This window comes from Parus major, chromosome 4 (genome assembly GCF_001522545.3).
Source record: "Parus major isolate Abel chromosome 4, Parus_major1.1, whole genome shotgun sequence".
Lineage (NCBI taxonomy): Eukaryota > Metazoa > Chordata > Aves > Passeriformes > Paridae > Parus > Parus major.
Window position 1 is genome coordinate 55859046 of NC_031771.1, and position 23380 is coordinate 55882425.

The window sequence follows — 23380 nt, forward strand, 5'->3', positions numbered from 1 at the left end:
GGGCTGCGGACCCTCGTGCGGCCCCGCGGGACGGCGCGGAGCCGGCGGCGCCTCCGAGCCCGCTGACAGCAACAAGTGCCGGCGGCTGCCGGCAGGGCGTGTGCCCGTAGCGGGGAGGCATTAAGCGCCTTCCTTTTATTTTGATTTTTAAAAAATTAATTAATTTTTTTATTATTATTATTCATTTTCTTTTTATCCTTTTCTCCCTTTATTTTTCACAGAAAAAGTGTTTGCTAGCCTTCCGCAGGTTGAACGAGGTGTTTCCAAAATTATTGGAGGTGATCCTAAGGGCAACAATTTTCTTTACACCAATGGAAAATGTGTCGTCATCAGAAACGTTGATGTAATGTATCTTGATTTATTTTGGTTTCTAGTGTAAAGCTTTCTCTAAGTTGAATTTTGTCTCCTTGCCCTTCCTTTAGCAGCCTGTGCTTCATTCAGTCTTGGTGCTTTCAATCGAGGTCACAGATCCGTGATCAGCAGCAGGGGAATAAGTAGAGTGCATGACTCAGGCATAAAAAACATAGGCAGCGACTGTAAAAACATGTAGAAAATCTCGGTAAAATGCGCAGTTCTTTCCCTCTCCGCATGTAAACTGAGCTTAAGAGATGAGAGACTGGTATATTCTGGTTGGCCCTGTTTATCTTCTTAGGTATCATTATTATGAAGTTGATTGCTGTGTTTGCCTAATAAACGAGTTCTTCCCTCTTCGCTGTTTTGGACCTGTAGCCTGTCAGGGAAACATTTAAATACTTGTAAACCTGAATCTTTAAATCTTCAGCTTCTTTTCCCCCACCCATCCCCAGCTCTAGCAATCAAAACACTTACGAGCTGCTGGACTCCATCACTAGCTGGCTGCAAGTTTTCAGCCCTGCTCACAGGGAATTTTGCTCATCGATTAAATATTAGAACGCCCCAGTTAATGTTTTCGGTAGTGTGGAGGTTTGTGTTTGCTTTTTTCCTCTGGTGCTAACTAAGAAACTGTTAACAGAGTTATTTGAATGATTTCTTTTTAAATATGGCATCCCTTTGAAAAGTGCGGAGGAAATGTTACATGTTTAGGCCATTGTTTTGCTACTGTTTTTTTAAAAAGTAAATTTCTTCGAAGTAATTGCTTGTTTTTTGGAAATTAAATTCTCCCATAGATTTACTTTGCTCCTGCAGATTTGGCCTGCAGCAGGAAGAGCTATAGGGGGAGGGGTAGGACATACCTCTCTGGAATTCTTAGGTCTCCACAACAATGGATTTGTTTGTGGCTGCTTCTGTAAATCACCTTTGTAAACTGAGCTGTTTTCTCACCACCCCCACTATATTCAGACACTTCTCCATTGTCGTGCCGTAATAGATAAGTGCGACTAATAACTTAATTCCTTGCAGATTTCTTGATTGCTATCAGTTAAAATTCATTCACTTAAAACCAAAAGTAAGCTCGCACTCTGGATTCATATGTCGGCATAGTGTCTTTGTAATAGTGTTTTGCTTTTGGTATCAAGAAAAGTTCAAGTTTCTGAAACCAGAAGCCCCAGTTAAACCCTGTAATGACACACAGTGTGATGAGAGAAGAGGGAAAAGCCACTCTGCTTACGTTACAGTTTCTGACCAAGTCGTGAGTGCTGACCTTCTCCCTTCCACTGTCATTAATGCTCTTCTGACCCTATTTTGGAGGTTCAATTGGAAGAAAGCAATTTGCTTTACCTGAATGAGCTCACTGAAGATTAGCCCAGTCCAAACGTGAGCCCCAGCATGAGCTGGGGGGTGTAGGGCACATGGTGACCTGAGAACAGGCAAGGAGGGATTGTGAGACTTCAAACTGTTTAAACTCTCAAGGGAAGGTGAGAATGGAAGTCACAAATCCTTCAGTTTTATGGTGCAGTTCATGCTGACCCGACTGACAAGGGGAGTTTGCTGCTGTTAATAATTGACAGGTGACTACAAAATATATTGTAGCAATAACACAAAAAAATGACCAGAGCCTCTGCTGTGGCTCTTGTGCTGGAGAATGTTGCAGCTTGTAACCTGACTTGTAAGTGTTGCTGCTGAAGAGGAATAGGTCCCAGGAACACAGCTCGAGGTGTGGTGAAAGGAAGAGAGAGCTTTTTTTTCTTCCAGGATTTCTAGGTTTCTGACCACAGCCAGGGATTGGATAGTCAGGGTAACACTTTCTCACTGCACTGGCTGTGAGAGATGTCCATCACAAGATGTGTATCAGAAAGAATGTACACATATCTATGTTTACAGTTACTGTCCTGGGAAAGTCTTTAGAAACTACATCAGCAAGCTCAAAAAGCTGAGTTTTCAGGGAGACACGTGTGGGAGCTCTTAGTTAAGAGCTGTTCCTTCTTTGCCTGATACAGAAGCCTCTCTAATAGTTTGCAGCAACGAAATGAAATGCTGGGGGTCTGTGTGTAATCCCTTCATGAGCAGTTCTCCAATGGATGGTTGTGCTCTAATTAAAAAAAAAACAGGTCATCAAAATGCAGTGATCACCTTTCTCCTTAAGTCTAAAGCTATCTAGCATTATCTAATCAGATGAATATAGCATTCAGGGTTAATGCTTGATCTTTGAGCATGATCTAGAGACTTCCTTAAGCAAGAAGTAGTTCTGTAGCAATGCTGGAAAGGCTCTGTGAGAAAGACTAGTGATATTTTTAAGGTTTCATACTTGATTAATATTTTATCTTCATGGGTCTAAGACTACTTTGAAGCTTGGAACTGAAACTGCTCACTTCCATATGTGGTGGCTCTGGTTTCAGTGTTTGAAATAAGCCACATAAGCTTGATGCTGGTTTAATCTAGCTACTACATTTATCCCAGCTCACACTATCATTTTCTCCTTAAATATCTTTTTAGAAGTGTTTTTGGGGGGGGGGGTTGGGCTTGATTGAAAAAAAGCAAGTTAGAAAACTTACTTTACAAGCAGAAATAATACTATTGAATAAATAATGTACAGTTTGACAGCCCTAACTTATTACCTGTTTTCTGGAATCTGCTTGCCATATCTTAAGTTTGAGTCTTTATCTTTCATTTAACCCTTTAAGTTGGTCTCTCAGTTTAGTTTCCTGGACTCTTGGAGATTCTTGCTGTAAAATAACACCTCTCATGCCATTAATAACAACATGTGGGGGGATTTGAGCTCCCTGAACATGTAGGTGATGCAGATATAGAACAGGGAAAACATCATGTCTTGCTCAGGTGAAATCCAGCTGCACACAAAATGAAGAGGGATGTGCATGCTGTAAGTGCAGATGGTTATGGCTTAAGTCGAGCTGCAATGCACTCAAGCAATGCATAAAAGCAGGAATGAAAAAAAAGCTCCTTTTTGCATGAGCAAGCTGTATTCTGTCTCCTGAGATGTAACAGTACTGCAACAGCAAGAACTCTTGTGAGCAGGAGACCGCTTTCTAACACAGAGCGGGTGTTTTAGTTTTCCCTGATTGGATGGCTGAGTCATACCATAACATCAGGTGGTTTTCTGGTTTGATTGAATAAATCTGTATTAATTATAGCAGTTAAAATGGAATTTTGTTTTGATCATATGAGTCAAGTTTCTGGAGCTGAAACAAGCCTGTTAAATGGTAGAAAACCGTTTCTAAAGAGTCATGTATTACTTTTGTAGCATACACACACTATAACTGAGAGGGGTGCAGAATGACTTTTTGATACAACTAATTTGAAAGCAGTTTTTTGCCTTGATGTCATCCCTTTTTGATTTTTGTGGTGCCTCTGTTGTATAACACTACTGATTTACTGAGACACAGAGTTCATTTTATTGTCCAACCTGAAACATCTGAAAACATAGTTTAGACTGAAGAGAAAATTATGATGGAGTGGCAGTGAATTTCTTTCAGAATTCCTGTACAACTCTTCATACCAGGCTTTTAAAGCAGATTGCAATTATCAAGAAAGAGCAAGCCTAGCACATCTCATTGGTTATTGAATGATTTTGGGTACATGGTGATGATTAACAGCCATGTGTTATGGTTGACTGCAGGCTTAAGTTTCATACTTGACTACAGTAGAATTTTAGATGTGTGCTGTAAAGCACAGCTCATATTTAGTATTCCACTTGGGTAACTGCTTTATCCCTGGGCTAGCCCCAAAAAAGGAGAGCCTGATGCTTGGCCTGTTATTTTGGAGTGTTTTTCTATTGTTTGGCAGGTATTAGAGAAGAAAGGGTCATTAAGAGGAAATTATTTTTTGTGTCAGTTGTTAGAAAGTACTGTGTTGCTTCAGTGGTAGCAGCAGTGTTCTGCAATGTCTGCTGCACTTCTCACTTTTAGACAATTGCTTAATTTAAGCTGGAGAGCAGGGTTTGAGAGAAGGGAGTGCAGGGAGAAATTATGAATTTTATTGTTGAATTTCTGATTTCATTCCTTTGAAAAGGAGGAGGTACAAGTTTGTAACTTTTTTTTTTCCCCCCCTTTAAAATAGAATCCTGCAATTGCTGACATCTACACTGAGCATGCCCACCAGGTTGTAGTTGCCAAGTATGCTCCCAGTGGATTCTACATAGCCTCTGGAGGTAAAGTATCCGTGCTGTTAAAGGTACAAACTTTAGCAGGCAAAACAGTAGTAACACTTCCTGTGTGCATGGAATATGCAGTCAGTAGGATGTGCTTCAATGGAATTCCGTACACATCTCTGAAGGAGAAATTATTTATGTCCTTGTTCCTCTAACCTTTTTCTCAAGGCAGTGAGCTTAGTGACATTCTTGGTCTTTTAAAAATGTGTTATTTCAATAAAGAAAGAGCCTGGAAATGAACCCTAAATACTTAGTGTGATGAAGACTTGTGTAAATATAATGGTGTGAAAAGTTATTTTGGAAAAACAGGACTATTGTTTGTGATGTTCATAAACTTTGATACTTTATGGGCAGGGTGTAGGGGTTCTAAAACAGTGTGTGCTCCTTTCTTTTCCCTTCTTCTTGACCAAATTTGGCAACATTTATGACTTTTGTTACTTTTTAACCTGAGCTAAAAAAAGCTTTCCTTGGCAAGTTAGCAGGGAAAGAGGCTGAGTCTCAGTTTCTCTATAATGCATAGGAATCAATAGTCTGAGGATGTGTAACATGAATTTTTACAGTCTGAATTTCCCATATTACAGCAGTTTTTAACTACCAAAGAACTGAACAAACCCTTTTTATTAGAAGCTTGCATCACATAATTGAGTTTTTTTTCAGGAGGACTGGTACACAATGAAGAATATTGATAAATACAATAACTGTAACTTGTATTTCTTGCAAAGATTTGCAGCTAATATATAGATTTTCTTAAAAAATGTTTGCCATTGACAATTAGAAGTGCTTTAGAAGCAAGTAGTGTGCCCAAATACAGAGATATTTTCTGTGCAATATATCTGTAAAGAAATCATTCTGAATCTGAGCCTTTTATAAAGAGAGCACAGATTCCTGCAAAGGTCTTAGTAGAACAGGATTTTCTCTTTCAGCAATTCCAAGGGAACTGTATTTTTTAAAATGTAAAATGTCCTATCCTTCTTGCTTTCCTTCATATCAGAAAGTTATATTAGAATAAGTATTTTTGAAGTACTGGGGAACCTTTAAGAACACTGATAACAGAGCTGGTTGTTTTGGGTTTTTTTCCCCTTTTCTCACATTCTTGTCTGAAAGGGACCACAGCCAAGATTTTCTTGGCTCAGTCTTGTGTGTGGACCATGTGTCAAATTGAATACCCTCTTAAAACCCAGTTTGCATTCTATATTCTACAATCCTGGTGCTCTAGGTTTGTGTAGCACTTAATACTCAGAAGAACTATCTAATTTTTTTTGTAGTATCTTTGATTTCTAGTCTTTTGTAAAAGAACAGTAATAGATACTGTGCTAGGGAAGTATTTGGTTGTTTTTTCTCAGAATTTTTGTCATATCCAAGTGAAAGAGTTTAGGTTGCAATATTTCCCTTAAAAAGTGTCTTCTGTATGTCATTTATAAATAGTTTTGTGATACTGCTGAGCATGGGGTCTGAGGATAGATGACCAGGCTGTTTAAGCTGTTTCTAAGTATAACATGTAAGATTCATTTCTCTGTCTATAAATCTGCATTAGCCATGCAGCCTGCATTAATACTTTGTGTGCTTCATGAGACAGACCTTTGGCAATATGTGTTTGGTTTTTATGGTAATTTCTCTTACTGCAGATGTAGTAATGGGAGATACTGCAAAGTTAAAGCTCTGTATCTTATTAATAGATAGAGGAAACAATTAGATTGTAAAGTCTGCATTAATATTCTGCTTCAAGAACAAATTCTCTCTATAAAATTCTCATGATGTCCTTTTAGCAGAAGTGAATGGCCATGTCCCAAAGATTCAGGGTGGCTGTATCTTTAAATTTAATTGTAAAGATGCACCAATAAATGGTGAACAGGATTTAAGCATTCTGCTGAGTTGAAAGATGCACATTTTAGCATGTGGTTTATTCTAAAACAGTGGCTTTTTTTGAAGGGTACAATACACACAGACTTTGCTGTGTGGGTTTCATTAGAGATGTGTAAATTTGTCTGTGTATAGAACAATTCCTCTGGTTACAATCCTGTACCACAGTAATTGCTCTGAACAGCTCTTGGGTTTTACAATACTCAGTGGAAACAGTGAGCCAGGGAGCTTTCATTGTCTTAAGTCTTAAATTGTTAACTGCTTGTGCCATGTCTGCAGCTTTTGACATTACTGTTCCTGAATATTCTGTTGCACTCCTGTCTAGTATTCCAGATAGTGCAGGCATCCACACCATTAAGTGTGTACATGCTTCTGTATAGAAAAAGCACACTGACGTGCATGAATTGAGTTCTGTGGACAGAAATCTCTTTGTATGTCTACATATGTCTGGTATTTGTATGCAAAACAGGTCTTCTTTGAAGGTACAAATTGGAGTGCATCAACCACTGTCCACTGGGTTGCTCCCTTTTTGTAGGTGTAGGGTGGCTTACTTCCCAGTGAGGTGTCTTGTAGCTGCTGGGCAGGGGAGCTGGGCTGGCTTGTTCTTTGTGTAACAGATACTTAACACATACCAGCTGATAACATTAAAGTTTCTACTCTTACTGTGCAGATTTTTCACATGTCTGCAAATGTTTTCTCCTTCTGTTGTATTTGGTACTGCATGTTTTGAATTGTAATATCTGGTTAGAAAAAGTAATTGTAATAGGGTAAGGTAGTAGGTCCATAGTACAAGTGTTCAGTGTAGCTGAAAATCTGTACTCTGGCAGATTGATGAGTCATGTGACTGAGTCATGATGGAACAATAGTTATATTCTATTTTATTATGGCAGATGTCTCTGGAAAGCTAAGAATCTGGGATACTACACAGAAGGAACACCTGCTGAAGTATGAGTATCAGCCATTTGCAGGAAAAATAAAGGACCTTGCATGGACTGAAGACAGCAAGAGAATTGCTGTGGTTGGAGAAGGAAGGGAAAAGTGAGTAATTCTTTTGTGTTGGTGTGTGTTTATACATACATACATGCATTTACTGTAAACCTCTACATTCTAACAAAGCAAGTTCCTTGCAGAAAGCTTTTAAAATTCTTCAGTGGAATGAAGTCATTGCTTTTTCCCTGTCTTGACTTCAAGTTGTGAGGCTCTGCAGCAAGATTTTCTACACACTGTTTGAGAGCTGTAAATTAGTTGGAAAATACAGTTCTGTTACAATTGCTTAGTTTAAAAATTGTATGGGACTTGTTTCTTAGAGGTAGGTGGGTATTTTTTGGTGGTGTGTTTGATGGATTTTTTTTGTCAAATTCTAATAAGGGTAGGAAGGGGAAGACAAGATATTTTTCCCCTCTTCCTTCACTTGTTGGGCTCATGGTCTTATTCAATTGATTGAATGAGAGTTTAAAAAAAAGTGTATCTCAATTTTCTCATTTGCAACATACTTACATTTTTAGACTTTATTATGGTAGTTTAATGAAAGGACAGCAAGCAGTTGTCTTTTACCTGACTAAATGAGATGCCCAGATAGGTTTGTGTCCTCCATTTAATGTTCAAAGACTGTCAGAACTTCTAAAGCAGAGTCCAGACCACGTAGTCTTATGCCTAAAGGGATGAAAAGCATCGTGTGGTGCTGTTCCCTGGTCCCCTGGACCACTGTTTAATCCCTGTACTGTGTCCTTGAAAGAGACTCTCTGTCCTCCATTGCTCCATCTGCCCCTGGGTAGATACAATGTGAGTTTGCTCTCCTTCAAAAACCTGGCCAGCTTCCTGTTCTGTGGATGCACTTTCAGTCTGGAATATTGTTGAAGGGATTCTAAAGAAGGCCTTTCAAATAGCAATGCTCTGGCAGTTTAGTGCCTAGGTATTTATTATACTGAGGTTTCTTTTTAAGGTGATTTAGTGTAAGAACTGTCAAAAATGCTTTTAAAAGTCTTATTCCTTAAATAATATTTGTAAAAGTGATGGTACCCAATCTAGGCTAAATAGATAATTGTGATCCACTGCCATTGTTATCCTAGCTCTCTGCAGTCTGTTGTGGCTAGGCAGATGGAGTAATTTACTGCTGTCTTTTATAAAGCTTATCTTAATGAGGAATAAATCTTGTGTTAGTGAGGAATATACATTGGATCTCTGAATTTTAGAAGCTTTATATACAAAATCTGATTGTTTGTCCCCTTCAACAAAAGTCTCCTATTGAAGATTAGAATCTCTCACCAGCAAGATCTCAAATAGCCTTCAGGGAACTATGATGTGCTTGCATGAAATTAATGAGATGACCTAATTTCTTTTCTTTGAGTGCACTCAAATCTGCAGTTTGCAGATGTTAAAGGAGTTAATGTACGTTTAACTTGTATGAATTGTAGTTATTGTGTGCTTTTCTAGATTTGGAGCAGTGTTCCTGTGGGATAGTGGCTCTTCTGTTGGCGAGATTACTGGGCACAATAAAGTGATCAATAGTGTGGACATTAAGCAAACAAGACCATATCGTCTGGCAACTGGCAGTGATGACAACTGTGCTGCTTTCTTTGAGGGACCGCCATTCAAGTTCAAGTTTACACTAAGCGTGAGTTTGAGTTTAGATGTGGCTCTGTTGAACTGTGCAGTTTCCAACAAGCTTGCAGGTCTTATCACAACCAGCTGTTAAAACAGAAATTCACTTCCCCCCCTTTGAAGCATAGCTGGTGTCAAGTGGGTTTCTTAAAACCATGTGTAACCAAATGTTCATCTCAGGACAAAAAAAAAACAAAGTAAATGATTGGTTAAAAAGAGAATCTGAAACACTTTTTCCAATATTCTTTTTTCATTGTCACTAAGCTATGGAAGGGATAAAGAAGGCTGTCTTATTGGTTCTGTTGATGCTTTCAAAGATCTGTTTCCCAGTGCAGATGTGTGTAGAATTTCTTAAAGCTTTCCAAGGTGCACAATTCAAGAAATCTGGTGATTTTAATGGAATTTTCCCATCCATAAAGAGTGCTCAAATATGAAATCCCAGGGCCACTTAGAAAGGGTGAGAGTTGATGTTTGAAAGCATAATTTGATTTCATGGAATGGGTATGTAACTTGTGTGGTCAGTCTTCTGCTTCTACATTCCTTTTAACTTAGTTTCTTATTCTACTTGTTACAATCTCTTAAATTAAACAAAGGCTGGAACTACCACAGTGAAGGTGTATTCATTGCGGCATAAGGCCAAAGAAAATAAAAAGCCACCAGCATCTGCAGCTGTTTTGATGGCAGGAGATCTCTTGCCTTAAATTATTGTGAAGATATTGGATGTTATTGCAATAGTAGATGCAAAATGTTTAGTTTGTATTTTAGTTTTAAAAACAGTGTAGTAAGCCTTTTATTTTCTTACACATGAGCCTTGAGTAGTCTTCATATGCTGACTTAAGTAAGGATTCCATTCCAATTCTAGAATAGGAATTGTTTTGAGCTCTGCAATCCAATGAAGTGATGTAGTTGCCTAATATATTTCTGAACTTAAGCTGATACTTGCATTTTGCTAAGCTGGTTGTTTTGGAACTCTGAAGTCCAAATTGCTTACCAGTGCTGCTTAGACTGGTATGTGATGCAGTCTTCCTTTTAAAGTGATAGTTGGGTTGATATATGGGATTCTGGTATGGGTTGTATGGTTTAGATTAGAGCCTGCAGTATCACTGGCGTGAAAAAAAAGTATAGTTGAAGAAAGTAGGTTAGAACCTGCCTTCCATAATACTAAAAATAGTCTTCCAAATCTCTCTGCATGGGAGCTTTGGCCTCATTGTGGTGCTTCCCTATTTAACGTGTGTTTTCTAGTTTGCATGGTTTGAATAGTCTCCTACTTGTAAATAGTCTATTTGGGGAGCATACATCAGTCTTGCCTCATTGCTTCACAGAACTATCACTAATGCAATCTCCCAGAAATGGAATAATGGAATTTCAGTAAAATAATAACTTATTTACTTATTTCTCATCTCATGCCTGTGCACTTTTTTTTTTTTTTCAATGAGAAGTATAAAGTACTCTTGTGTGTATAAAACTCACTGGGGAAGAATCTTGTTTTTGCATGTAGGCTGCATCTGACTTTTTTTACTACTTATCCCTGAAACTGGGTAATCATTCTCCTGGTATGCACTGAGTTCTTTTAACTACATCAGTAATGGTGTCAGTGTCTTCCCTGGACTGTCCTTGGTCCCCATGATTCTCTTCAGATAGTGGCTAAACTTGCCTCCTAGAAATTTTCTACAGCAAGCATCTCCTATACAGCTAATTCATGGTTCACATATAAGAGAAGTTCATTGTTACTAGATTGTCTTATATGTAAAATAGTCTTTTCTTTTTTTGTTTGCCAATTCTTACGTTTTTTCTACAGGACCATACACGGTTTGTGAACTGTGTGAGGTTTTCTCCTGATGGGAACAGATTTGCTACAGCTAGTGCAGATGGGCAGGTAAAAAAACAAGGAACTCTTTATACTGATTTTATCATGACAAGATTTTCTTGTGCATTTTTGGTATAGGATTAGTTTTGTAAAATCCGTGTTGCTTCTTTTTAATGCCATGAGTTTAAACTTTTAACTCCTCCTGTAAATCTATAATAACTGGTAAGTGGTAATAACCAGACTATTCTTACTCAGGTTTTTTCCCTATTCCATCTCCCTAGCATTCTCCTACAGGTTGTTTTGGCAGGAACATGTTGGACTTTTGGAATATGTATGTTATGGTCCTGAGAGGTCTAGCTGAAATACAGAATTTCATAGATAGCAACCCAGCTCCATGTGTACTCCCTACTGGTAAGGGCAGGTTGACAATGACTCGTTTACCATGGGTAACTTGCCTTTCTCAGAGGGCAGACTCCCATGACAGCTGTGATAAGCAGCTGTCATCACTGTAACATCTCCCAGAATTTCAAATGTCTGGAAGTACAGGAGACTTGCTGTGATTATTTACAATTTTCATCTCAGTCATTTAGACTTAGTTACTCAGTGCAGCATAGCTTGTGCCTCTCCTTAAAAAGGAGTCTAGTGTACCAAAGTGTCAGACACTATATGGGTTTTTTTCTATTACTGCTTTTCGCTTTAAGTTGTATTTCTGTGTGCTTTTTTAAGATCTTTGTCTATGATGGGAAGACTGGAGAGAAAGTGTGTGCTCTTGGTGGAGGCAAAGCACACGATGGAGGTATTTATGCCGTAAGTATCACTTCATTTGTGCAAATGATCCGTAGTGTTTCATTACCCAGTTAATGAACTGCAAAGTCTTGGATTAATAAATGCATTTACTGTCTTGTGGTGACATTTGTTTTTACAGATTAGTTGGAGCCCTGACAGTAGTCAGTTGCTTTCTGCTTCTGGAGATAAAACTGCTAAAATCTGGGATGTCGGTGCTAATTCTATTGTAAATACTTTTAACATGGGATCAAACGTGTTGGATCAGCAGCTGGGTTGCTTGTGGCAGAAAGAGCATTTATTGACTATCTCCCTCTCTGGCTATATCAATTATTTGGACAAGAACAATCCAAATAAGCCTTTACGTGTCATAAAGGTAGGTTAAAATTCTGTTACTTTATGAGTTTGTGCAATAAATGACTCAGTGATTGAAGCTGTCAAGGTGGAATAGTAGCTATTGAAAAACAGCTTTGTTAAATTAGCATTGCCAAATGAGCTATGTGTGACTTTCTTGAAGTCATATGAATTAAGAAGTTGCTATTTACATGTGTGAGACTGTGCTTTGTGAAAATTCCCAGACTGATGATTTAATTTTAATTAATGTTATCAACTTATTTTTTGTTGCAGCTTTTAAGCATTCTTGAGATGAGAAAAGAAATAGAGCATAGATAGAAAACTACCAGTGATGTCTCATTCTTCCAGAACTCTAGTGTATTGTGGACAAGGTGATTAGGGTTCCCTTGCAGTCGAACTTTAATTTTAGGATTTAAAGAGTTCACTGACACAAGACTCTCTCTCATGGGAACTTACATTTTTACATGAACTAGAAACAACGTCCCAGATTTTTGCCATCACTGCTATAATTCTGGAAGTTGATGTGGGTACATGACCATATTTAGTCCTCTTCCCTGAATCATAAAGTGCCTGAAAAGCAGTGATGAAAAGACTACAAAAGTATTTTGGCTCATCAGGCTAATAAGGACATCCATGGTGCTTACTGTTTCTCATCAAGGACATGGCAATAGCAGTGCTATAACAGTTAAGTGACTGCACTGTAAAATAGTGGTTTTTCTACTGGGTGACTTTTAATGCTTGTGAATAGCATGTTATTTTCTGAATAACCTATCATTCTTCTCAAATGGATGTATGTATGTGTTAAAAATTGCTCATCAGTAATTATTTATGTCCCATTCACAGGGTCATAGTAAATCAATTCAGTGTCTTACGGTGCACAAAAATGGTGGAAAGTCCTATATTTACTCTGGAAGTAATGATGGTCATATTAATATCCTTTATTTAATAGTGATACTTGTTCTAGTTTTAAAGTCTGAGAGTCCATTAGGAGAGGTGAAAAAAAGCTTTGCTGAAGACAAAGTTTATTGTACACAAGTGAATATTTTGTCTACAGTTTATTTTGCTTTCCTCTAATACCTGTTTTACTAGCTGCTGCCACACTTTCCTGCTAAATATAAGCCAGCTCTTAATTTTCAGTTGTTGCTTCTTCATGATAGGTAGCTTGAGAGTATGGAGGAGCAAGTAAATATATAAATCAGCCTCTTGTAACATCCAGAAACAGTAATACATATTTTCCACTTATGACAGAATATGCAGAAAGTTACATTTCCAGCATTCTGAAGCTTAGAGTTGCAACTGCAGTCCTTTATCATGTCTTTAAAATGGTGTCATGTTGGCATAAACCCTTATAAATATAGGTCCTGTTTCTTTTCAGACCTGTAATAGAGTGAGTAGTTAACACTGATGTTACCATATAATATGAGGGAAAAGCCAGTGTTACAAAGGTTTCTAACTGCTTTGAAAACTACTTCTAGTCTCAGACCTAATGCTTATTATTCCAGTATTTGCTACTGTTTCTGGTAGGCCATTTAGCTCATTACAGAACATCAGAGTTTAACTTAATAAATATTATTAGGTTATCCATGGAGCTTGTAGATGACACCAATTTAAACAGCAGGTTGGACTAAATCTCAAGAGGCCCCTTCTATCTAACCTTAGCTGTTCTGTCAATTATTTAACTTTTTATGGTGTGGAATCTGACTTCACCAGTATCTTCAAATGTTCCTTAATTCTATTATGCACATTATTGGGATTCTGAAACTGGAGAGAATGATGGCTTTTCTGGGAAGGGCCACACAAACCAGGTTTCTAGAATGGCAGTGGATGAGATGGACCAGCTGGTCACCTGCAGTATGGATGACACTGTGCGCTATACCAACCTTAGCAAGAGAGATTACAGGTTAGTTAAAATGTTACCTTTTATTGAAGTATAATTATTTTACAGCAAGAATGTTTCTGATTTTATATGGTAAATATAAATGCTGGAGTTTATTTAGATTTTATGTTGCCATGGAAACTGTGGAAATGATTGCAGTACCAACCTTTTGCTTTTCTGACATTGAGAAGTGCATCCTAGGCTTTTCAATTTGTTTGAAAATTTGAATTTGACCCCTTCCATGGGTCAGATGGAGACCTGTCTTGTCTTGGGTGACTTAGTTAAGGGCTGTAGGACAGGTGTCTGCTTTGTGATTTGTAGATACCCAGGGACAGTGAAGATAAATGTGGTTAGGAGGAGTGTGACATAGCTGTTTCTTCATGGAAACCAGAATTTAAAGAATCCTGTTAAGATAATCTAGTTAGTTTAAAAATTAAACTGTAGTATAGTAACATTGACTTTCATTTCAAAGATGTACTACCTGATTGAGATAGTAAAGCTTTAAACACGAAACAGTAGGAAACTTTGCAGATTAATAGATAAGAAAATTAATTTATGCATGTTCTTGATGATTAGTGACTGATTATTTGAATGGGCAATTTAAAATAATGGTAGACATGGAATAATTTCTTCCCTCTTTGTCTTTCCTGCTTCTCCACCTTGGCACATCCTCTTCCAGTGGCCAGGATGCTGTGAAAATGGATGTTCAGCCAAAATGTTTAGCTGTGGGTCCTGGTGGTTACACTGTAGTTTTATGCATTGGACAAGTAAGTATTAACATGTGGATTATAGACTATTGCTGTGTTAATAATGCCATGTATAGTAACATTTACTGTGGGATTACCTTACACATCTGTAGAATTTCCTAATTAGACCTACAGGGAACATAATTCAGCAGGATACTTGATAGCCATGTCTTTTTGCATCCTGTACCAATTTCACATTTATGTACAGGTCTAAATTTCAGACAGTCCCTTGTGTGTGGATGCATCTGTATTTGTTACCAATACAGCTTTGTGCTGGAGCATTAAACCTCAGAGTCGTGCTCTTGCCAGATCTGTTCAGTGACATGATTTTGGCAAAAGGATGTTTTTCTCATGGTGGTTTTTTTGGTTTTTTTTTTTTTGTTTGTTTGTTTTTTTGGGTTTTTTTTTTGCAATTAATCCCACTAACCAATTAACTATTGCTGTTGTACAGCATAAGCAGCTCTAGCTTGCTTGCCACTAGTATGCAGAGCACAGAAAACGGGAGACATTGCACCAAGTCTCTCTTGTATCAAAACATTATTAACTTCTAATGATTTATGCTTTCTGTGTGGGTACTGGCATTGTGTTTGGGACATTTGATAGTGTTGTCCAAACCTGTTTTCATGTGAGTTAATCCCAGTTAACCATAGCATAGAACTAGTAGGAAATAGCCTTTAAAGTTTAACACCACAGCATTAACTTGCTACTAGTTTGGTCCTGCCTCTCTCCCTTTAACTATGGACCAGGAAGGGAGTAAACATTGCTAAAAATACTGGTTTGTCCATGTTTATTTCATGTTCAAGCCAAGTGAAGTAAAGCTGAAGGCAGTGGAGAATGCCCTGCACTGTGTAATTTAGAACACATGAATACTGCAGTACAGCAGATTAGTCACCACATGTAGGCATTTCTTAAATTTTTGGTTTTTTTTTTTAAGAATGAAACTGTTCCCTTAAGATGCTAATACAATAAACTTCTGAGCAACCAAAGGGGATTTGTATTTATGACTAAGAAATGTGGCTTAGTAATAGTTTTATTAGGTACTTTGAAGAGAAGTGTCTTAGTTTTTGGTTTTCTACTTACAGATTGTCTTGATGAAAGACAAGAAAAAGTGTTTTGCAGTTGATGACCTTGGCTATGAGCCAGAAGCTGTAGCCATTCACCCTGCAGGAAGTACAGCAGCAGTGGGAGGAGCGGTAAGGTTGCACTTCCTAAAATTGCACTTCTTTGAACACTGGAGCAAGTAGCAGAAGTATTTAATAGTAGTAAGTGTGTTGTGTTGAGAAATGGTAGGTGAAAAATTTTAACAGCATCACTGTTGTTAAAGTAAACTGTGTTTTTGGTGTTTCTGGGCTTTCATTACCCAGGTTCCACCACAATTGTGATCTAAAGTCTATTTCACTTCTTTTTGAATTGAATCTTCTTTTCTGTATTTTCAGTTTTGAAATTGCCAAATTGTTTTTACACAGTGTGTTCTTGAAGTAGGCAAATTCTAGAAAAGGGGTTTATTTACAGACTGGGTGGATTGTAGCCAGCATAAATGACATTTTACAGGTTGTCTAAACTTTTTCTTAACATAAGCACTACTAGACCAAATTAATGCAAAAAATTTCAGCATTCTTTCTATTGTAAAATTATTTTTCTACCTTTTCTCCTTCATTGCTATTAATTTGCAGGATGGGAATGTCCATTTGTATTCAATCCAAGGAACCTCTTTGAAAAGTGATGATAAGACTTTGGAAGCTAAAGGTCCTGTTACTGACCTGGCATATTCTCACGATGGTGCCTTTCTTGCAGTCTGTGATGCAAACAAAGTTGTCACTGTCTTTAGTGTTGCTGATGGCTACGCGGTAAGAATTGTAGTGAGAGTTGTCTTTGTTTAAAAGCAAATTGTCTGACAGCTCATGTCTAAATCTGTTGTAGTGAAGTACATTGTAGCTGCTGAGATTTAATTGTAAATCATTGCTGTAAATTTGATGTTTCTGTGACTGTTTACCTGCTATTTTGGGCTAGTACTGGCATTTACAGCAGCTTATGTGAACCCTCCAGACTGTAAAAAAGTTGAGGAAATGTTCAGCATAGGTTGGCTGCTGGGAAGGCACTGAAACCCATCTAATAACAAATGCATATTTAAAAAAGGGATGGAGATGAATTTCCACAGACTAGCAGTAGTTAAGTACAGAACGTTCCTTTGGGTCTCCTGAACCACTAGTTCGTTGCTTAGTTGTTTTTTAAAGGAAATAACAAAATACATGCCATGTCTGTATGAGAACTTGTGTGCATTTTTATAAAATGGTCAAGAATGTAGGCTCAGTTTGATAAGAATTGTGCAGTACAGTAAAATTCAATGAAGTAAATAAAGCAGATTGGCAATAAGATTCTGCTGTCTCTGGCACACAGTTCCGTGGTAAAGACTAAGCTATGAAAGGAATATGTTAGGACAGGGAATCTTTGTATCTGCCAATCTACTGTCGCGTAACCAAAAATAAAAAAATGGCAATTTCCACTTTTCAGCCCAAGCAGTCAATGTGTATCAGCCTGTAAACTCCTTAAACTTTGTCTGAAACAACACTGAAGTAAAAAGGCAGGATGGCATTCCACAAAAAACATTCAGTTTTCTATGTAAAAATTTAAATAATTCTGCCTTGAGAAACATCTGTGGGGATTATTTTAGAAGCCTCTAAATTGCATATGCACTTAACAATCAAGCTTTCATAGAAAAATGTCTTAGTAGACTGATAAAATACAAACCCCTTTTATAAAAAAAACACTATTTAAGATGAAGCCACCACTTGATTTGCTTTGTGCATCTACACCTGAGATGTACATTGTCTGGAGTCTTGCAGTAGCATGTTCTGATGCTGCACATTGAAAGCTCGTTCTTGAAGTAGCTTTAACTACTGGAATAACCCTGGTCTCCCTAATTTTCAAATAGGAGCATAACGTCTTTTACGGACACCATGCAAAAGTTGTTTGTATTGCATGGTCACCAGACAATGAACACTTTGCTTCTGGAGGCATGGACATGATGGTATATGTTTGGACTGTGAGTGATCCAGAGACCAGAGTCAAGATACCAGGTATGTTTTCTTCAACATAATACTTTTGAAAGATTCTAGTAGTTCTTGAAATCCAGCACTGTTTTATAGGCTAATGGTAAGCAGGCTTTGAATGTTCCCAGAGTAATTTAGCCTTTATTTTAATCTCTATCTAGCCACACTACCTGGAAATATTCTGTTATTTTTGTAGTTACTTTTAAAATCCAGTACTAGTATTTAATGCAGCTCAAAATCATGTTTGGAATGTGCTGAAGTTGTCAACCCAGCATTCCTAATTCTTTTCTGTTACTTTGCACTTCAATACAGATGCCCACAGACTACATCATGTAAGCGGCTTGGCGTGGTTGGATGAACATACTCTGGTAACAACATCCCACGATGCTTCTGTTAAAGAGTGGTCTATCTCCTACAATTGAAATAAGCCCCCTCTTTGGAAGGACCTAATCAGGGACTAGAACTACTGCAGTGGAACATAGTACTTCTCTTTAAAAATCTGTATTGGCCTCTGGGTCTGCTGTCATATCCTCATATCTTTACAGGGTGTTCATATCTGTAATTAAATGTACTTTGAAAGCTTTAGCGAGTAACAGTTTGCACATGAAAAGCACTTAAATTATGTCTGGAGCTTAACCTTTGTGCTGAACATTCCAGAGGCAACAGCCAAACAAGTTGGTGTGCAAGGTTCAGGCGCAAAAGATTCCAACTCAATCAGTTGTACTTTTCTAACCAAGAAACATAAGACTGTACAGCATGAGAGTAATACTTCTCATTTTTTCTAATTACAGAACATTTCTGTACTAACAGTCATAGTAAGAGTATTTAGTTGTGGTCTGAAACCAATCAAGCTGTGTGCAGCTACTGTATATTGCTTTGCTTCTCTATACTGCACCAAACTGTTGCCTCAGATTTTCTCCTCCAGATAAGAAGATGGGGTACATACATAATAAACTTTTTATGTATTTCATGTCAAATCTTTGTGGTTTATTTTAAGGTGGAAGTGTGGGATTTTAATGTACTTACTGTTGTGGGTATAATGTTTACAAATAATCGTTGTGGCAACTTGTTGCTTCAGAAACACAATTGTTGCTTTCATGAATTAAGACTGTCTCGTCATTTCAGTGTCAGAGAAAGAAATCATACTGTTTCAAAGATTAAAGATATTTTCTGTTTGAAGGAGGACAAGCATGTTATTGTTTAAAAAAATGCAGTACTTCTACCACCTTTTGGAAAATACAGGAATTAAACAAAGTGAAGTGTTGTTATGACTTGAAGTGATTTTTGAGAAGATGGTGTTTGCTCAGTAAGTTTTATGCCTTTGCATGTGCAGAACAGTTGCATGAAAGCGTTACCTCATGCGAAGAGATCCCGATGTTGTGTTTAGTTCCCTTCTCACACTCCACAGTACGTTTAAGTGATTTGAAGCTAGCAGTCCAACAAGGGTGGAGGAGGACACTCTGATGCAAAGCAGTAGGAAGATCTGTTACCATCTCTGATGGCCAAAAAGAGTTGTTGCTGTCTAGAACCTTGGAAGACTTTTAAAAAAATATTTTCTCTGCTAAATCTCTACCACCACCACCACCTTTCCAGTTGTCTTTGGGTTTTATTAAGCTTTCCTTTCTGTGTGGGCTCGCGTGTTTTTTTTACCAATCATATTTCTAATGACACTAATTATACAGCAAATAAAATGCTTTTGCTGCTTCTCATACTGTGGCCTATTGCTCAATTGCTGAAAAAAAAATTACCTTGCAAAAATGAAATGTTGATGAAACATGTGTTGGAAAGGAAGTGTGTTGATTTCTTTTTAGGAGTGGTGATCATAATGTCTCCTAGCCTACAAACCAACATCTACAGTGAAACAGGTGCATAGATTTTTCTTTTTTCTTCTTCTAAGAAGTGGGATATTTGGCACCATGGTTTCTTTGTGTTTACTGTGTCTGTTACCAGTTTTTCATGTTTTTCTTGCTAACAATGCAAGGACAAGAGAAGTTTTGGAAAAGGGTGCATTTGATTTTTTTCATAAGATCCAAATGAACGGTTTTCTGTGTCTACCCCCTAAAAGTCATTCTGCTGTTGCACAGGGACTGGCATAGCAAGCAATTCATCCATTGTTCCTGGGTTTGACCTGGAAGAGTTGCAATTGAATCTGATCAGTGAGTTCCTGTGGTAGTTGAAGCCCTGTTGTTTAAGTAATTGTGAATGGGAGGGGAAGAGGAGTTAAGCAGTTATCAGAGCTTGTGCACTATGCCTGAAAGTTATAGAGTGAGCTATTTTTTGATTCCTCAAAGACCTTGTAGTACTGGTTCTGCAAAATGCCTGTTAGCCAGAAACCCTGCATGGAGATGTGTGTTTGGATGGCAGTGAGGGTGACTGCTCGTGCTTCAGCTTCCACTGGATTTGTTTATTGGCATATGGCCTGAGCTAATTCCTTAAGACCTTAATATGGTCTTTGTAGTTGGCTAGGAAATCCTGACTAAAAAACTGAAAATGTATTCTGCTATTGGACAGAATGTCATAGCAGAGGTTCATTGTTGATCCAGTGTACACACACCACAAACTGATCTAAGGCGTCTGGCTGTACTGCTCTGCATCAGGCCCCTACATTACTTGTGTTTGCCCCAGAGTGCAAATGTGCCACAGTCAAACCCCTTGGCCTGCCCTTGAACAGAGAAACAGGAAAAAAAGACAGGATTGTCTGTATAGATTATAGTGACTTCAAAAGGAAATAGTGATATTTGACATGAATGTGAAATCAGGCTCAGAGGATGCAAATTTAAAAAAAAAACAACCACAAACCAGCAAACAACCCCACACCTTAAAAAAACCTCAAAGCACCTTATATGTTGCTATCTTAAGAGTTGTATTTTATTGTTAGTTCAAACCCTGTTCAAACATAACTGCTCAATCTCCCTTATTCTTGAAGGCTTCTGTTTTAAACATGGATATGCTTTTGAGCTCCTCCAGGCAGTTACTGGAAAGCTGGTTTCACTTCATCATGACAGTGAAAATGCAGCTTAATTAGGCCAGGGGTAGATTTGGAGGACTAATGTGACCAGTAATTCCTCACAAGGCTGTAATGCAGGCATTCCTCTCCCCTCCCCCTTTAACTGTGATTTAATCCTGGCTGCCTGTTCCATTTCTGCCACGCTTGTACAGCACATTGGCCTTCCAAGAAGCTGGTCTGTATAGTCAGCCAGAAATTCACCAGCAGCTGTTGTGTGGAATATCAGCAAATCCTAAATGCAATTCTTTAATTGGCAATTGGTAGAAGGGAAAAATAAAGGGCATCACTCATCTATTTGGAGATGGAAGTTGTTTGTTTTGTTGGACACAATAGAATTATGGATAGATGTTTTGACACCTCTGTTCCTCTGCCAAATGCTTGTCCTCTTAACAATTAGAATTCCTCAGACTGAGGGTAGCAGCCTTAAAGTCTTAATATCAGCAATATTTTTCTGAAGTAAAATACCAAAGATGTAGAATCCTTCAACCTGGAACTGATTTTTTTTTTTTTTTAGGTGCATTTCTAAGCAGAGAACACAGTATGTCACTGCAGATACTGTTTCATGGTTGTGACACAAGAAAGGATTTGCTGATAAAAACTGTTCCCTACATTAAATTTAGCCATGTCTATCTCTGTGATGAAAGTATACAGAACAGAAAAAGGTGCCTTCAGTGGGCCTGGGAGGAGAATTATGCAGTTAAGTGGCTGGGCTGAGAACAAGTCACATGTTCACATATATACAGCAGATGCTTGTTCTGGAAGTGCCAAGCTTCCCAGAGAGACTTGGGAATGAAGTTAAGCAGGGAAAGAATCATATAATATCTTAGTTTGGAAGAGACCTGTAACAAACATCAGCCTGCAATGAATAAATGTATGTGTTTTCCATACTAAAGGCAGTTTGTTTGAAATACCAATATTTTTACTGACAGGAATGAAGTCTGTTACACCAATTCATAGATGTGTTGGTGGAAGGACCCTAAAGGCCTTGTCTCAAGTATGACGTAAGGCTGTGGGCAATACTAGACCAGATCAGCTAAGTTCTGTTTTCTAATCAAGTCTTAAGAAAATGAAAAGGATGGAGATCATGCAGCCTCTTTGAGTAATCTGTTCCACTTAGATTTTTCCCAATGTCCAGCCTGAGACTCCAAGCTGTATTGCATGACCCCTCATTTAGATTATCTGCTACTAGCAGGAGAAGGTTGAACACTGTGTCCTTGGTGTTGCCCCCCTGGAATGTTCTCTTTGTTATCTGCTGGCCCCCAGTTGGATGGTAAGTTGTTGATTTCTTCCAGCCCACTTGCCTCAGCTTCTAAGGAAAGCTCTTGTGGGAGGTGTTGTGTTGTCTGAGGCCCGGATGTGCTGCATCACCTCTCTCACCTCATCAGCATTGCTGTCAGCAGTGAGATGCAGTTATCAAGTGGTCCAGTCAAATTTGCCTGTGACTAGTCCATGTTGGTTATTCCTGTGTCCTGCAAGTAATTAGGATTAATTTCCAAGGGGAGATGTACCGTCATCCGTCTGGGGACTGCAGTGGAAGCAAACTAGCCCCTGTTCCTTGGGTGTTCTTTTTATTCAGACTTGAGGTATTTTTCCAGTAAACAGAGCTATGATAAACATGGTTTGTTTCATGTAAGATATTTTAACGATCTCATAATCATGTGGGCCATGGAACCACTTCTACAGCTTTGTGCTGGTCCCATCACCACCATGTATGGACTTGAATACATCCAGTTTTTAGGTAGACCCTGTCATTGTTTCCTTCTGATGAAGTCAGAAATTGTTGAGTACTTGAGCTTTTTCTACCACCTTGTGCCAGTTTATTTCCCTCATTTAAGAGTAGACCTCCATTATTCCTTGACAAATTGAAGCAAAAAAGCTGTATTGTGCATGTTCTAAATATCTACAGCACTACCGTGTTTCTCTTTTAAAACAGAGACAGCAGAAGAAACTTTGTTTTGTTGCCTTGTTGCTTTAGACCTGCAGAAAGTACATCAGGTCTGAGGAATAAGCCTCACTTTAATTCTGAGCTCTATTTCTGAGAAGTTCAGTCCCGGAGCTGTAATAACAGTTACATCCTGATGAGATAGAGCTTCATAGATTGGTGTATCTTTATGAATCTCTGGTTCATCAGCTCTCAATGATCCAGCCTGAGAGAAACTCAATATACAAGCCAGGCTTAGCTGTTCCCTTTTCCCACTCTGTAGGTTAGCTGGCAGCTGAGTATACTGCCTGTGGAACTGGGAGCAGTGGGACCAGCCACCTTGTTCTGTGAGCAGTCAGCTTCTGCCCACCTCTGAGTTAGATCAGTCAGTTCTGATTTCCTGCAGAGAAAGATAGAAGTTCAAAGTACAATTTACTCCTGACACCAAAAGAGGCTTCTTCTGTGATACCCAGAATTGCTTGACTGTTCCTGGTCTGTGTGATTGCCAGCAAGTGTGTCCCACATGAACAAGGGAGTCACCTGGATTTAGCAACCCCTGAAAACATGGCTTATCAGCATCATTCAGGCTGCACTGTCAGATGATCTCACTACCTGAGAGTTGCTTAGCATGTCAGTAAGGCCTCACTGTTTGCCTGCTGATTTGCTTTACTCTATAAATCTTGCAGGCATTAAAATGGGAAGGGGGAATCTTTTCAGGGTAGCCAGGTGTGAATATTATGGCCAAATAAATATTGAAAAATGTCTATGCCAGGATTCTCCTGCTCTGCAGGCAGGCCAGATTTCTGGGCTGGCGTATTTAACCTGTGTTTCCCAGACCCTGTTGCTTATATGC

The 23380-nt window shown here is 38.4% G+C and overlaps 1 protein-coding gene across 1 annotated transcript in view; it reads left to right on the top strand.

Annotated features, from left to right (window-relative positions):
* Window positions 1–19308, top strand: part of WDR1 (WD repeat domain 1) — a 40645-nt gene extending 21337 nt beyond the window's left edge. The window contains exons 4-17 of the mRNA XM_015623673.1: window positions 190–343; window positions 4432–4522; window positions 7273–7420; window positions 8816–8996; window positions 10782–10859; window positions 11517–11597; window positions 11716–11949; window positions 12771–12858; window positions 13671–13827; window positions 14483–14570; window positions 15632–15742; window positions 16223–16396; window positions 17482–17626; window positions 17912–19308. Coding sequence (XP_015479159.1) covers window positions 190–343; window positions 4432–4522; window positions 7273–7420; window positions 8816–8996; window positions 10782–10859; window positions 11517–11597; window positions 11716–11949; window positions 12771–12858; window positions 13671–13827; window positions 14483–14570; window positions 15632–15742; window positions 16223–16396; window positions 17482–17626; window positions 17912–18021 — 1840 coding nt within the window. The 3' untranslated portion in view covers window positions 18022–19308. The remainder of the gene's footprint in view (window positions 1–189; window positions 344–4431; window positions 4523–7272; window positions 7421–8815; window positions 8997–10781; window positions 10860–11516; window positions 11598–11715; window positions 11950–12770; window positions 12859–13670; window positions 13828–14482; window positions 14571–15631; window positions 15743–16222; window positions 16397–17481; window positions 17627–17911) is intronic.
* The last annotated feature ends 4072 nt before the right edge of the window (window positions 19309–23380 follow it).